General features: G+C 35.9%; 1 protein-coding gene across 1 annotated transcript in view; it reads left to right on the top strand.

The window, feature by feature from the left end:
* Positions 1–15,428, top strand: part of OSTN (osteocrin) — a 42,989-nt gene that overhangs the window by 14,308 nt on the left and 13,253 nt on the right. The window contains exon 3 of the mRNA XM_019803335.2: positions 743–957. Within this exon, the coding sequence (XP_019658894.1) occupies positions 743–957 (215 nt within the window). The remainder of the gene's footprint in view (positions 1–742; positions 958–15,428) is intronic.

Below are 15,428 nucleotides of genomic sequence, written 5' to 3'. Positions count from 1 at the left end.
GACACTCATTAACATGTGGTAAAACATCACATGGAAAGAGATAGTAAGCTTCCTGAGGCCAGAGACTGGATTTTGTTCATTTTTTTATCCGTCAGGTCTAATGCAAAACCTGGTACGTAGTGGGTGCTTAATTGCTTGAATCAATAAGGTGTGAATGAGTGGTGAAAAGATAACAGTGTGAAGTTTGCATTTTCAAAATTCATTCAGTAAATATTCAGAAATTTACTGAGTACTAACTATGAGCAAAATACTGGCCTAAGCATTGACTAAGCGAACAAATAAAAGACTAAGTAGACATACTCAGGTTACTCACAAACTAATAAGCAACACAAATATATAGTAGCCAATCCAATACAGGGGACAATGTAATGAGTCCAATGATGAAAGATAGATAAAAGTGCTATAGGAATTATAGGAGGGATGCAGCTGTTACTGGGAAAGAATCTAAAAGAATGATCAGTTAATATACTAAATTTTAGAGGCAGGCCTGTAGTTTTTCCTTTTTTCCTGTGTGTTGGGGTGTGTGTGTGTGTGTGTGTGTGTGTGTGTGTGTTGTTTTAATTGTGTTTAGACATACCTCATCTCTATGCATTTTTTTCTTTTTCTGGGGACATAAATCCATAAGAAATCATGTTTCATGACAGGCAGGTCAACTAAAGGTAGCAAAAGCCAAATGCCGACGATTATATGTATTTAAGGGGTTTTTTCCTGAACAAATGGAATCAACTTTCTTGCCCTCTAGGCTTTTGATTCTGGAGTCATAGATGTGCAGTCACCGCCCACAGTCCGGGAGGAGAAATCAGCTACTAATCTGGCAGCGAAACTCTTGCTTCTTGATGAACTTGTGTCTCTGGAGAATGATGTAATTGAAACAAAGAAGAAAAGGAGCTTCTCAGGTTTTGGGTCTCCCCTGGACAGACTCTCTGCTGGCTCTGTCAATCATAAAGGTAAACAGAGGTAAGTGAACTCTTGGAGGAGGAACATTTTTATTTTTAATTCTTCCATTCTAATTTCAGAAACAGAATTCCACATAAAAAATATAATGGAAACCTTGTAGGTAAACATATTTGACAGTGTTTTAGCTAACTTGTGAGTTTAATAGTATGATTTTGGAAATAATGGTTTAGAAAGCAAAATGACTGCTACAGTGTACATTGATATTCTTGTCATACTTTCCTGAGGAAGCTTCTACTGCATGCAAATGTAAAATAGTTATTATATACAGCCTTGTGAGATGAGGGGGGTTGTGTGTATTATGGGATAAATGTTATGGCCACTTGAGTCTTCAATTTAACAGAGGTAACCAGAATTCCATTTCTATTTTCACCTATGATACAAAGCTTTCCAGAATGTGATGAGCCCACTCTCATATACCGAGAGGTAGTGAAGATCTCTCAGGACTTGGAGTCAGAAAACGTGTGTTTAAATCAAATTTGTGATCATTTCTAGCCATGTGACTCGTACAAGAATCTTACTCCCTGTGATCCTCAACTTACTTATCCGTAAAATGGGGACAATTACTTAACCTCTACAAAACTCAAATGAGTACTTTGTAGGTTGTTATTATAATAGAATTAGAATGAATAAGTCTCCTTTTAATCATTGAGTAACTATCAATTTAAATTTTAAGCAGTTGTTTCTATCTTGATTCATTTTCTACCTCCTCGGTCTTCGTTCCTGACGCCATACATTTCATATTAGCAATGGCACAAGAGACCACCCAGTTACCAAGGTCAGGAACCTGAGGACTTTACTAGGATTCCTTTTGCTTACTTGAAACATTCCATTTTTCATGACATTCTTCAAATCCTATGTGCTTTGTATCTTAAATATTTCCAGAATATCTTTTCCCATTAAGGCTTTCCTAATTCTGGCCTAAATTATCCTTTTCATATTTGTCTTTTCCTCCAGTCTTTCATCATCTCCACCTCTACCAGCATCATTACCTCTTTAGCACCAAGGTATCCTCTGCTCTGCTACCAGAGGGATCATTTAACACCAGAATCTTTTGGTGAAATGTTCCCATTGCTTACAAGATGAAAGAAAACTCCTCAGCAAACCATACAAAGAATTTCAACATCTGACACCCCTTTTGTCATGCACTCATTTCCATGTCTTTGTCCCAGTCTCACCTGCTTTCTTGGAGTTCTGGGACTTGTCATGTGTGTTCATAGTCTTATGATTTTGCTGTGCTCCAGGACTCAGCATACAGGATGCAATTTGCTAGACTTCTCTTCTGAGAGTCTCCAAGCTACGTGAGGAAATAAAATCACCATTTGGGGACTATAATTTATCACACCTGTACTTGAAAAATAATCCCTCACCTATATTTTGAAATTCAGACCCTATTTTAATTAAACACATACAAATTAGTTCCACTTATTGTTCTAGACATTGTGTTGGCTCCGGTGGAAAACAGGAGGAAGGTATGGTCTCTTTCCCTCAAAGAAATCACATACTAATAAGAAATATGAAAATATTGATAATGAATTACAACGTAAAGCAAGAAGAGATATGTTTATGAAGCGATTTGTAAAGGCCATGGAATTCCAAGGAATCAGTGGAATTTTAGCGGAGAAAATATTGTGCCTTCTAATAAATGTGATTTCTTTGATTCCTGGGTCTTGCAAATAGTCTACTAAATAATTGAAAAATCAATATATAGAGGTTATATGTCAATATTTAAATGTAAATTTATAATAGCATAAATACGTAGCATATATACCAAATACATATGGCATTGATTTCATAAATACATATAATCTATATTGAGCTTTCGTCCTAACAATTTCTTCAGGAAGTATCTGAAGGGGAGACCATATTGGGAGATATAATCTATCTCACATAGCTCAGCTTGCAAGAAAAAAAGGGAGATTAGCAAGCATTTCATACCCATTTGAACAGATTTTCACTGTAAAGTCTAAAAATAAGCTGTTGTAAACATTTTAAAAATTAGGGAATATTGTTCCCCTGAGCACTTCTTGAGAAAGCTGCTAGATGAGTTTCTTTGGACGAAATGACTGGAGAGGTACCATCACAAGAATTGGTGTGAGCATAACTGTGGAATTAAAGTGAAATGATGGTTACAAAGAAAAGAGTGCTGCATGTTATGATTACACAGATCCATCTGACAACATAGATTCATCAAATATCTAACAGTGCAGGAACAATAGTGAGAACATTTACAATTTGGAATGAGTTTTGATTGTTTCATGGCTACTCACTGGGAATCAGAGTTATCACTACAAATAGTTGCTTGGAGGCATGGCGAAGAAGGAAAAAAGATTACAAACTGAATTTAACAAATATTTTACTAAAAAATAAAAGAAAACAACTGAAAAGAGCAAAGACTAAGATTTTCATATAAAAGTATTAGAATAAAAAAGTAAGAAGAAAAATTAAAACTTTCCCATAAAAAAGAGCATAAAAAAGACATTAAAAACTTTATATAAAATAACATATATAAATAGAACATGTAACACATGATAGATTCTAAAAAATACTGATTATATTAATAAATGTAAATAGATGTAACTTGCCTATTAAAATGCAAGTATTTTTAGATTGTCTGATAAAGGAAAACCCAACACTCTTCTGTGTTTAAGATACACATCTACAAATAAAGATATTTAGAAAGGCTGGCAATAAAATAATGGACAAATTATATCAGGAAAAATTAAAGGAAAATAAATTATAAACGAATAATAAATTAAAAATTTTAAAAGAGTGCAATAGTATTTATCAAAGAGAAACCACAGGGAATGCTAAGAAATAGAAACATATTAAGAATAGGAGACTTCAGGGGTGCCTGGGTGGCACAGCGGTTAAGCGTCTGCCTTCGGCTCAGGGCGTGATCCTGGCGATATGGGATCGAGCCCCACATCAGGCTCCTCTGCTATGAGCCTGCTTCTTCCTCTCCCACTCCCCCTGCTTGTGTTCCCTCTCTCGCTGTCTGTCTCTATCTCTGTCAAATAAATAAATAAAATCTTAAAAAAATAAAAAAATAAAATAAAAAGGAGTCTTTAATTCATTTTTTAAATCCAAGGGAGATCATATATTTAAAATTTATAGAAGACATACACAATATAATCCATAAAATAGAATCTATAGATCTACTTTGAACCCTGAATTTCAATAATAGAAAATATAGATTTCTCAAGTGCATATGGCATATTCACAATATTTACTGTATCTGAGGTGACATACCCTCTAGAAATTCTAAAGAACAGATATATCAAAAAAGTACTGACTAACTAAAATACAATAAACTAGAACTTAATAACAAAACCAGAAAACCAGTGGCACTTTTACCTAGGAAGCATAAACCATATTGTTAAATAGCTGTTGGGTCAAAGAAGAATACAAAATAAAATTACGTGCTTTATTGAAAATAATAATAATAATGAAAATGTAATATTAGGGGCAGGTAAAGCAAATATCAGATAAAAATCATGATTATACCAGTAAAAATAAAAAGTAAAAATAAAGCAAGTGACACACAAAAAAATTTAGAAAGAACAACAAAACAAGCCAAGAAAAGCCAGGGGAGAAAATTTAAAAAAGCAGAAACTGGGAACAATGACAAAAGTTGAAATCAATGTTTGTGAAGCATAACATAAGATAAAAGAAATAAATGTAAAGCTGTGTTTCTTAAATCAAGAAAAATACAAACCACTAGTTAACCTAATTAAGGAAAAAGTAGATGAAGCAAATTCACAAAATCAGAAATGACAAGATGGAAACACCAAAATAGAGAATGTTTAAAAAGAGAACAACTTTGGTCAACAGTATATAAATAAATAGAAGACCTGGAAAAAAAGGATAAAATTTTGGAAAAATATCATTTACAAACACTGACCCCAAAAGAGATAAATGGTCCAATTACCATGGAGATTTTTTCAAGAAAAAGCAGATGTAGATATTTTCTTGGGAGCATTTTACCAAATTTTAAATTATCCGATAATCCCAAGGTTATTTTTTTTTAAGATTTTATTTATTTATTTGACAGAGATAGAGACAGCCAGCAAGAAAGGGAACACAAGCAGGGGGAGTGGGAGAGGAAGAAGCAGGCTCATAGCGGAGGAGTCTGATGTGGGGCTCGATCCCATAACGCCGGGATCACGCCCTGAGCCAAAGGCAGACGCTTAACCGCTGTGCCACCCACGCGCCCCCCAAGGGTTATTTTATCTTTGCAGATCTTAATAAACAAAGTAAACTTTCCAAGTTCATTTCCTGATACAAATATAATATTGATCCCCAAATCATAAACATTACATTTTAAAAACGAAATTTTAGACTCATCTCATATATGAATATCAATGCAAAAACTATAGATATGAAGTTAATAAACAGAATCCAGTAAAACTTTAAAAATATAACACATCTTAGCCAATTGGGCTTATTCCAGGAAAGTATCATTCAATATTAGGAATTCCTTTAATGTAATCCATCCTATCAATAGAGCAATGGAGAAAACGCATATGATCATATCCATAGGTGGCAGAAAAGGCATTTGACAAAATCTAACATTTATTATATTGTTTAAGGTACAACAAAATGAGAACTGACAGATACTTTCTTAATATGGTGTGTGTGTGTGTGTGTGTGTGTGTGTGTGTGTTCTCCTCTACCCAAAGACAGTATCTTACCTAATGGTGACATATACTGGAAGTTTTACTACAGTGAAGAACAGATAAACCATGCCCATTATTTCTACTACAATTTAGAAACGCATTTAGATAAGAGAAAACATTTGGAGACATAAGAATTGGAAAGAAAGAAGTAAAACTATGTTTATTTACAAATGACAAGTTGGGAGCCCCTGGGAGGCTCAGTCAATTAAGTGTCTGACTTTGCTCAAGTCATGATCTCGGGCCCTGAGATTGAGCGAGCCCCCATGGGCTCCATGCTCGGCGGGGAATCTGCTTGTGCTTTGACCCCTCCCCTTGCTCGTTCTGTCTCTCAAATAAATAAATAAATAAAATCTTTTAAAAAAACAAACAAACAAACAATGACAAGTTGGAAAAACCAAGATAATTAATGGACAAACTACCACAACAAAACCCTGTTGATAAAAATGCAAAGTGCATGAATATGTAAAGCTAATAGCACTTGTACATACAAGCAGAGATCGGATAGAAGACCTCACTTACAATTGTGTAAAAATAGGAAAATATCGAGGCATATAGCTAGCAAAGAATGTCCATCACTCAGCCATAAAAAAAAGAATGAAATCTTGCCATTTGCAATGACATGGATGGAGCTAGAGAGTATAATGATAAGCGACGTAAGTCAATCAGAGAAAGACAGACACCATATGACTTCACTCATATATGGAATATAAGAACAAAACAAATGAACAAAGGGGAAAAAAAGTAGGAAAGAGGCAAACTAAGAAACGGACTCCTAACTCTAGAGAACAAACCGATGGTTACCAGAGGGGAGGTGGATCAGAAGATGGGTTATATAGGTGATGGGGATTAAGGAGGGCACTTGTGATGAGCACCGGGTGTTGAATCACTATACTGTACACCTGAAACTAATATTACACTGTATGTTAACTAACTGGAATTTAAATAAGAACAAAAAAATAATGTCTATATATGAGGAAACCTATAGAAAAAATGCTAAAATATGAAAAGTAGATTTGAACAAATGGAGGCTTACAATGTTCCTGCAACAAAAGACTCAAAAGCAGAAAAGATGGCAGCTCTTCTTGAGTTAAATTACAAACTTAACACAATTACAATAAAAAATACTATCAGGTTTTTTTGGATCTAAAGAAATTGGTTTCACAAATAATTTGGAAAAATTAAAAACTAGCATAAATGGAAAAACCCCAAAGAATGAAGAAAGAAAATCCCCACCAAATATTTTAAAATTTCATGTTTCCTTTCCCTACAAGTGGTATAATAGCTCATGGATGTGTTGAAAATAAAATTAAAAAAAGTTTTTTCAATCAGCAGAACAGAAATTCAAGAAATAGACATATTACTTGATTTAAAAAGCAGTATCAGATATTAGTGAGCAAAAGGATAGACTCTGAATAAGTGACCTGGAAATACGAAAAACAAAAGATAAAATTGATCCTTTCTCAAACTATACATTATGATAAATTCTAAATGAATTAGAGATTGAGTGAGAAAACAGATGAATCCATTTCAGTGAAGAAAACATTGGCGAGTTCTGTTCAGAGAAAGAGTAGGTAAAATCTTCCAAATTCTGGTGCAAAAATGCAGAAAAATTCAGAAAAAAATAAGGAAGGAAAAACTAGATACACTTGATTGATTATTTTTTAACGTTTCCATAGCTACAGATACCAGAAAGCAAAGTAAAAAGAAAAATAACAAATTGGAGAAATGCTTGTAACTTAAAGGCAAAGTGTTAACAACTTTAATATATACAAAGAACTTTTAAAAATAGAGAAGAAAATGAACAAGTCAGAATAATGAGGTAAAAATAGTTCGTCAAAAAAAATGCGAATCATGCACAATCACGTGAAAAGATGCTACCTGTTGTCGTAAGAAAAAAAGCATTTAAATTTTTTCTGATATACTATTCTTGTGTGTGTCCAATTGGCAAAAATCCATCAAAGAGATAAAATAGTCTTGCCCCAAGACCCACCTCGTAGGTGGATTTTCAGGAAATACGGAAGACAGAGAAATCACTCCAGAGACACTGCAGAGATGCAAACAGCAAGAGTCGGACTATAGGAAACTGCAAGACGAATAATCCAGTTTCTTCAATAAATGAATACAAGGTTTTGAAGAAAAAGAGATGGAGGGGAAAGGGCATCTGAAAGATTAAAGCAGAATAAGACATTTATTAACCAGTCACATTAAAAAATAACTTAGTAAGGGAGCGCCTGGGTGGCACAGCGGTTAAGCGTCTGCCTTCAGCTCAGGGCGTGATCCCGGCGTTTTGAGAGCAAGCCCCACATCAGGCTTCTCCGCTATGAGCCTGCTTCTTCCTCTCCCACTCCCCCTGCTTGTGTTCCCTCTCTCGCTGGCTGTCTCTATCTCTGTCGCATAAACAAAGAAAATCTTTAAAAAAAAAAAAAATAACTTAGTAAGAAACAATGGTGAACATGAATAGGGGCTACTTGATGATTTTAATTAGTGTGTACCTTTAAATATGAAAATGATACCCTGGTTACATTAAAAGTGAGAGATTCTCATTCAGAAGTTTAATTGAAAGCATATATCTTGGATTTGCCTCAAAATAGTACGGAAGTAAGAATGGAAAGGAGGAAGCAAGATTTGCCTAACTGGTGATTGTTGATGTAGAATGAGGGGTACTTGGGAGCTTTTTATACAATTCTATTTGTCAGATCTGAAATATCCCATGATATATTGAAGGGGGGAAAAAAAGACTATACAATGAGAGAAATAGTAGATTAGATCTGGCCAAACAGTAAATGAATTCATCATATGAGAAGGCTAAGGAAATGACTTCAGAATATATCAAAAGAGATGGGGAACAGAATAAGAAATTATAATGTGTAAATTAATCTAACAAGCGTTTAGTGGGAACAAATAGAACAGAGGGAATCCCTGTTTGAGGAGATAATGGGTATTTTTCAATAATTTTCCAGAAAAGGTAAAAAAAAAAGATAATTTTTCATATTCAACAGTAATAACAAATTTTAACTGAAATAACTAGTACTGCTTTTGAAAGGTTAAGTGGATTAAGAACAAAATTATTTTGTGGAGAGGAAGTTATCTAAGAGATGGTTTACAGGCTTGAACATTCAGGGCATGTTCTTCTGAGGGCTTGATAGCAATGGTATGGGCTCAATATCAGATACAGATAAGAAGCAGGATAAGAAATGAACTTGTGAAGGAGATTTGGTGCCACGCAGGAACGCCGTTTAGAAAACTATGTTCAAAAACTATGCAAAACCCATATACTCTTTCAGTATCTCTGAATCGAGACAGTGAATGTCCCATCCAACGAATGTAAAGCAAGAGAGGATTTTAGGAGAGTAACATGATCGTAGGAGGTCAAAAATCGTAGTTTTCTATTTCCTTTTGTTCTACCTTTCCCTTCACCTCCAAATACTTACAGAAGTTGGAAATGAGTTAAGTAGAACTAATACATTACACAGTAGTTTCCCCATGAGTTTGAAAAATTGAGGATTTCCCTTAACCTAGACTTTTTATCTTGCTTCACCTCTGGAATTAGAATACAGAGACTAGGCTTTTCTGTACTCTCTGGCATACCAACAAAGGTGAGCTCCAATGTCAGGACTGTTTTACTTAGAATCTATTTAGAATGACCTATACACATTAACAATTTTCTTATGTAGATGTAAGTTATTTATGCATTTTATATTTTTATCTTCAGTAGTTGATGGTTTACTCTTTCAAATTAAATTCAAAGGGCACACCTTGTGGGGTTTTTTCTTTTCAGGATTTATTTTTTTTTTTAATAGGGATTCCTGTTCTTGGTCTCAAAGTAAATATTAAATTTGGTTTGTATGTTAGGAGGGTGGAAAACAATGGAAAATAAGTAGTAGCTCTTGCATAAAATATTTCTCTATGCCTTCTTGAGTTTTAACAGAAAAACAATTTTAGATTTTTTTAAAAGTGTAATGATAACTCAAAATTAAAGATTAAAATTTTCAATCATTTACAAAAATATCTTTGTATCATTGAAATGTATATAATAAAGTGAAAGGACAAAAATGTGCATTTCCCCATATTTAGTATAAAAAGATATAGTTTAGAGTTTTGCAAATATTTTATAAATAGAAAGTTCATAAAAGTTATAGTAATTTTGCTTGGGAGAGTCATACATAGGTTATTTGCTGCTCTTTCATCATATTTGAGACAATATGATTAATCCAGGTAGCTTTAACCTCTTCCCTGTTTATTTTTGAAATTTTCACAAAATTAGGAATTATTATATTACTTTAACATGTATGAGTGTACACACTTTCTTTGTTGCTTATAAACATCTGTGGTTTCCATGTATATGCCATCAAGTTTTATCCTTCTCAGGCATGCATTCTCTACCTTCTCATATTTACCCAGAGAAAGGCATAGGTCCAAGATCCATTTTCATCCTGTAGCCCCAAGATTCGTTCATCACTTAATCCAGGGATTCATAGGCTTTTTTGGGTCATAAAGCCACTTTGGTAGTTTGGTGAAACCTATGGACTCCTTCTCATATTATTGTTTTTAAGTGGATAGTAGTCATAAGAGTTCAAAGATCACCAACATATAGAAGCAGAATTATCAAAAAAATTAAAACTAATTAGTAATACAGCAATATGTTTATTTATTAATGCATAAAATAACATGTTCTAACATGCAAGTCTAAAAAACAGCAATCATTTCAAGTAGTGCAGAACATAAAAGCAATTTCAAAGTATCTACAATGACTGAATGTGATCTGAATATATCTATGATTTCTATTTGTGGCAAGGTCTGGTTACTCCTAATGTTATTGTGATCTGTTCCCTGCATTCATAAGTGAAGGAATCGCTGTATTTCAATTAGGAGGTAATGAAACAGAAGATGTAACACTTTACCATCACATTTATGCATCCTTGAATTATATTGGCAATATGACTCCATATTTAAAAACTGAATTTCAAGCATATGACATGCATTATTTTATTTTCAATTATTGTAAAATATTCAGAAAAGAAAATTTTACACTCTCTTTTGAAAAACTTCGTAAGAGATGGAAATGGAAAGTTGAATAAATAGTTGGGGGAAAATAAAAACAAATATCATGAAAAGATAGGGGCGCCTGGGTGGCACAGCGGTTAAGCGTCTGCCTTCAGCTCAGGGCGTGATCCCGGCGTTGTGGGATCGAGCCCCACGTCAGGCTCTTCTGCTATGAGCCTGCTTCTTCCTCTCCCACTCCCCCTGCTTGTGTTCCCTCTCTCGCTGGCTGTCTCTATCTCTATCGAATAAATAAATTTAAAAAAAAAATCTTTAAAAAAAAATAAAAAAAAAGAAAAGATAAACAGAGCAAAGTCTATGTCAGATCATACTAAAATGAAGCAAAGAGCCACCTATTGGTTCCTATTTTGTATGATGCTTAACTTTTTTCTACTTCAATTTGACACCAGTTTCGTTTTCAAATGGATGTGCAAATTAATTCTCAGGGCAAAGTTAACCATGTTTTGAAGTCCAAAGTATTTTCCTCATTCAGTTCACTTGTTTAAAACCTGCAGTTAATGAATGGTTTTCTTATTTATGCAAATAAAATGAAGCAGCTATGATTATATCCCTGGCAAAATAGCGTCTACTGTATGAATGACCCTTTAATATTAGAAGATGCTAATAATTGGCCTGGAATTTCTCTAAAAACTGTTTTCCCTCACGTCTTCACACAATGCTGAGAATACCTTGTGGAAAAGAAAACAACACTAATACTCTGAATTTATATTGACTTACTATAAACATCTTCACAACTGTTATTGCTTGAATTCTCTCATTAATATCTTGAAGTCAACATTATTGTGTCAGTCAGGGTTTCTGCAGGAAGTAGGTAGCACATTGGAAATAGGAAAGTTGGAGAAGCGTTTGTTCACAGCAGGACTTACTACAAAAGACTGAGTAGAGGGGAATCATAATGGATGGAGCAACAGCCTGAGACACTGGTCTAAAGAGATAAAGGAAGGGAGAGGTTTCCAGAAGTCAGAGAGTCCTGAATAGTCAGATGGGTTCAGAGAAGCAGTGATCTTCAGTCAGGGGAAGTGACCTGGCAAGGCGGGAGGCAGGGGGAATTATCCTGACCTCACTTCCTCTGTTCTTCTAGTCTCTTTCCAAGGCTGCCCATTGCCTAACCCAAACGAAAGCCAGAGAGCAAGGAATTTTTATGTGATCCAAACAGGTTAGCCTCCTGGACTGAAAGTCAAATGAGAAAAGGCAGAGATTGACTCTGGCACGCAAGATGGAAGATATACCCAGTGTAATTATACACCTTGTACAGATTCAAGTCAATAAACTTTGCTCCCATACATTGTTATTATAACCACTTAGTTCAAAGAGAAGGACTCCATGGGACATACTCAGAAAAACAATTTTAATCCCCACCTCCATGCATTCTAACCTATTCAGTAGGAGTTCCTTCCTACGCCTTAGATAAAAACAAGGGCAGGTACTATGGCTCCACTGGTCCCATTGAAATAATAAAGAACCCTCTGGTCACTTTTATTAGAAAACAACCATATTTCAGCCATTCAGATAACTATTCTTATATCTTAGCCCAACATAAATATGATTAAAGTCTCTCCTCTCCCCTGCTTGTGCCCCATTCAAGCCGTAAACCTGCAATGGGAAGGGGGTTGCCTGTTGTCAGTTTGTCCTCACACCTTCCCCTGCTAGAGTGGGCTGCCTTCTCCTTCCCTGGTCTTGGGGATGGCAGTGCAGAGAGGTAAGGAAAAGTCTGACTTGAATGATACTATTATGCCCTGGCTTTACTGTTCTCTGGCCTCAGTAAATGCTCAAAGCAGATTCTTTATCATGGGATTTGGGGGGGGGGGTGTCATCACATAACCCCATTGTTTCTTGCTTCTTGCAGTGTTTCTCCCCTGGTAGGTCAGTTTGCCCCTCATCCTCATCCTCCCTTCCCAACTTCTTCATTTGACACCACCCACCACCAGCATCCTACTGAGGTGGCCTCGCTGTCACCCCTGGCATCAAGCCCGTCAGGGAAGGTGCCTTTTATAATGAACCTAGGCTGACTCTACCCATGCGCTTGCTCTGTGTCTGCCCTACAGAAAACCCACACCTTTGATTCTGGTCACTGGAACTGAAATTGCTCCTTATGTCAGCATCCCTTCATTCTTGCCCAGAGCAAAGTCTCCCAGCATCTTGTTCTTCAGATCTCACTGACACTGCTCTCTCAGGCCTGTCCCTTCCATGGGCACATGTCAAGCCATCTAAGTTGTTTTCTTGAACCGCCCCCCCCCCCGGAATATGAAAGAGGAGGAAAAATGCCACTGTTCTCCAATAACTCATTTCACAGAAGTTCTCCTCCTTCATCTCTTCTACATCTATCCTGGTGTTGGATTCAAGTTCAGAAAGTCAGTTTTTAGGAAACCCCTTTGCAAAACCTGCACGAACCTAGCGTCGTACTTCGGAATGCAAGAAGAAATACTTGCCACCTACCTCTGTTTTTCCTCAGCCTTTGGAGGCCACAGCTGAAACTGAGATAGAAAAAAATCCCATTTTAACATTCTGGTATATATGGTTGTTCTTTTTTTTTTTCCCCCAATCCCTATAACTCCCTAAGAAGATATTATTATCCTCATTTTATTTGCATATTTTCAGGGAGGCAAAATTATTTTTCTGAGATTGCCAGCTAGACTGTTAGATTGTTTAGCTCTAAATCCAATGACTTTCCAGGTAAATAGCTACTTCTGATGAAGAAATTAAAGTTCTGTATGAAAAAGGCACTCTTCCAAGACCCGGAACAGCAAGGTTCACTTAGAATGTGTGCATTAAATAAATAGCTTTAGAAAAATTATACCAATGATATATGGGTTTCTATCCTAAGCCAGACATTGAATTCAGACTACAGTTGAGAATAGTAATTGCAGTTTCATTTTGTCAGATATGATTGCCCTTCTTGATGGCAGTCCCAAAGATTAAAGATAAAAATCTTAACATTTCATTTTCCTTTCTAATTAATTGAGAAGCAATGCTATTGACCAAGGCCAACCTAGAAATTTCATGATTTTTGCTATTCCTTCCCAGCTCTTATTTGGTGACGCCCTAAGGAGGTAGTTCAAATGGGCTCCATTTCAGAGTGAGAAACACAGGAAAATGATTCAGAGTATGGTGTGCTATTTCCCTACTTCCTTCCTTCTAGTTGAAAAGCCTGGCTGTATAATAGGAAATGCTCTTAAGTATAATGATCCGGGGCCATTGTTCCTCATAACTGCTCTCTGTTGCTGGCCTCTCATCACTGCAGCTCAATACCACAGACTGAGACAGTCCCTTTGCCTTTGCTCCCTACCTAACTCATGTATGGATGAGTTTAAAACCTTCTCCCCAAAGAGGCAATACTTGATTCTATGGATAGGCTTTGATATGTACATCACCTACTCCCACCCCCAAAAGAAAATTCCAGAAGACATTTTTGTGTAAATATATTTGCTGGGTCACAGAGGTTCATGAGCCAAGCAAATGAAGATCCCCTATGCCTTATCCTAATGCTTTACAGCAATTTCCAAATCAAGCATGCCTATGTTACTTTACGGAAGCTTCAATTTCATTATTTATTCCAGTGCTCATGTTTGTTTCTGCCCATTCCTTGGGGTAATACTTTAGAAGGTGACATTATGCTCAGTCAGCACAATCATCATAAATTTAATAGAATCCATTTAAAATTGAATTACTACTTTGAAATAGAATCCCAAAAGTCATATATCAACATTCTGCTAGTCAAAGTAGCACTTTCTTCCATCTTCTTAAACATATCCCATTCATTAAGCCTCAAATTTCCATGGAGAGGAACTCCAGTTAGGGAAAGACTACCTTCTTGTCCTACCCTTGATTCACTCCCTTCTGGAAGAGAAAGCAGTCATTTATCTAATAGGCCAGTTATTGAGAAAGAGTTGAGCATGTTTCGTTGATCGCCTTTCTTCCTGTTACTTGATAACCATGACTAGTTGTATAAATTGGTCTAATCCAAGCAGGAAACATAAAGAAGCCCTTTCAAATGCAGGTGTGAAGCCACATCCTGTGTTCAGCTTGATTACTAATAAAAATGACATTTTGGTTTCCATGCATTAATCATAACTTATTTCTCGATTGTTTCTGAATGTAGACTCCGGGGAAAAAGGGACATTGTGTATTGGCCCTAAAAACTACACCATCATTCAAACTCATTGTGATCCTTCATCCTAATATTCTGGAACTTGAATTTAAAAGACTAATTGTCTGCTTTTTTAAAATGTTTTTTTATTATATTATGTTAGTCACCATACAGTACATCTCTGGTTTCTGATGTAAAGTTCGATGATTCATTAGTTGCGTATAACACCCAGTGCACCATGTAATATATGCCCTCCCTACTACCCATCACCAGCCTATCCCATTCCCCCACCCCTCTCCCCTCTGAAGCCCTCAGGTTGTTTCTCAGAGTCCATAGTCTCTCATGCTTCACTCCCCCTTCTGATTACCCCCCTTTCTTTATCCCTTTCTTCCCACCGATCTTCCTAGTTCTTATGTTCCATAGATGAGAGAAACCATATGATAATTGTCTTTCTCTGCTTGACTTATTTCNCTTGACTTATTTCACTTAGCATTATCTCCTCCAGTGCTGTCCCTGTTGCAGCAAATGTTGAGAATTCGTTCTTTCTGATAGCTGAGTAACATTCCATTATATATGTGGACCACAACTTCTTAATCCAGTCATCTGTTGAAGGGCATCTCGGTTCCTTCCACGATTTGGCTATTGTG

The sequence above is a fragment of the Ailuropoda melanoleuca genome, chromosome 1, assembly GCF_002007445.2.
Source record: "Ailuropoda melanoleuca isolate Jingjing chromosome 1, ASM200744v2, whole genome shotgun sequence".
Classification (NCBI taxonomy): domain Eukaryota; kingdom Metazoa; phylum Chordata; class Mammalia; order Carnivora; family Ursidae; genus Ailuropoda; species Ailuropoda melanoleuca.
This window is presented reverse-complemented; position numbering and strand designations above follow the sequence as displayed.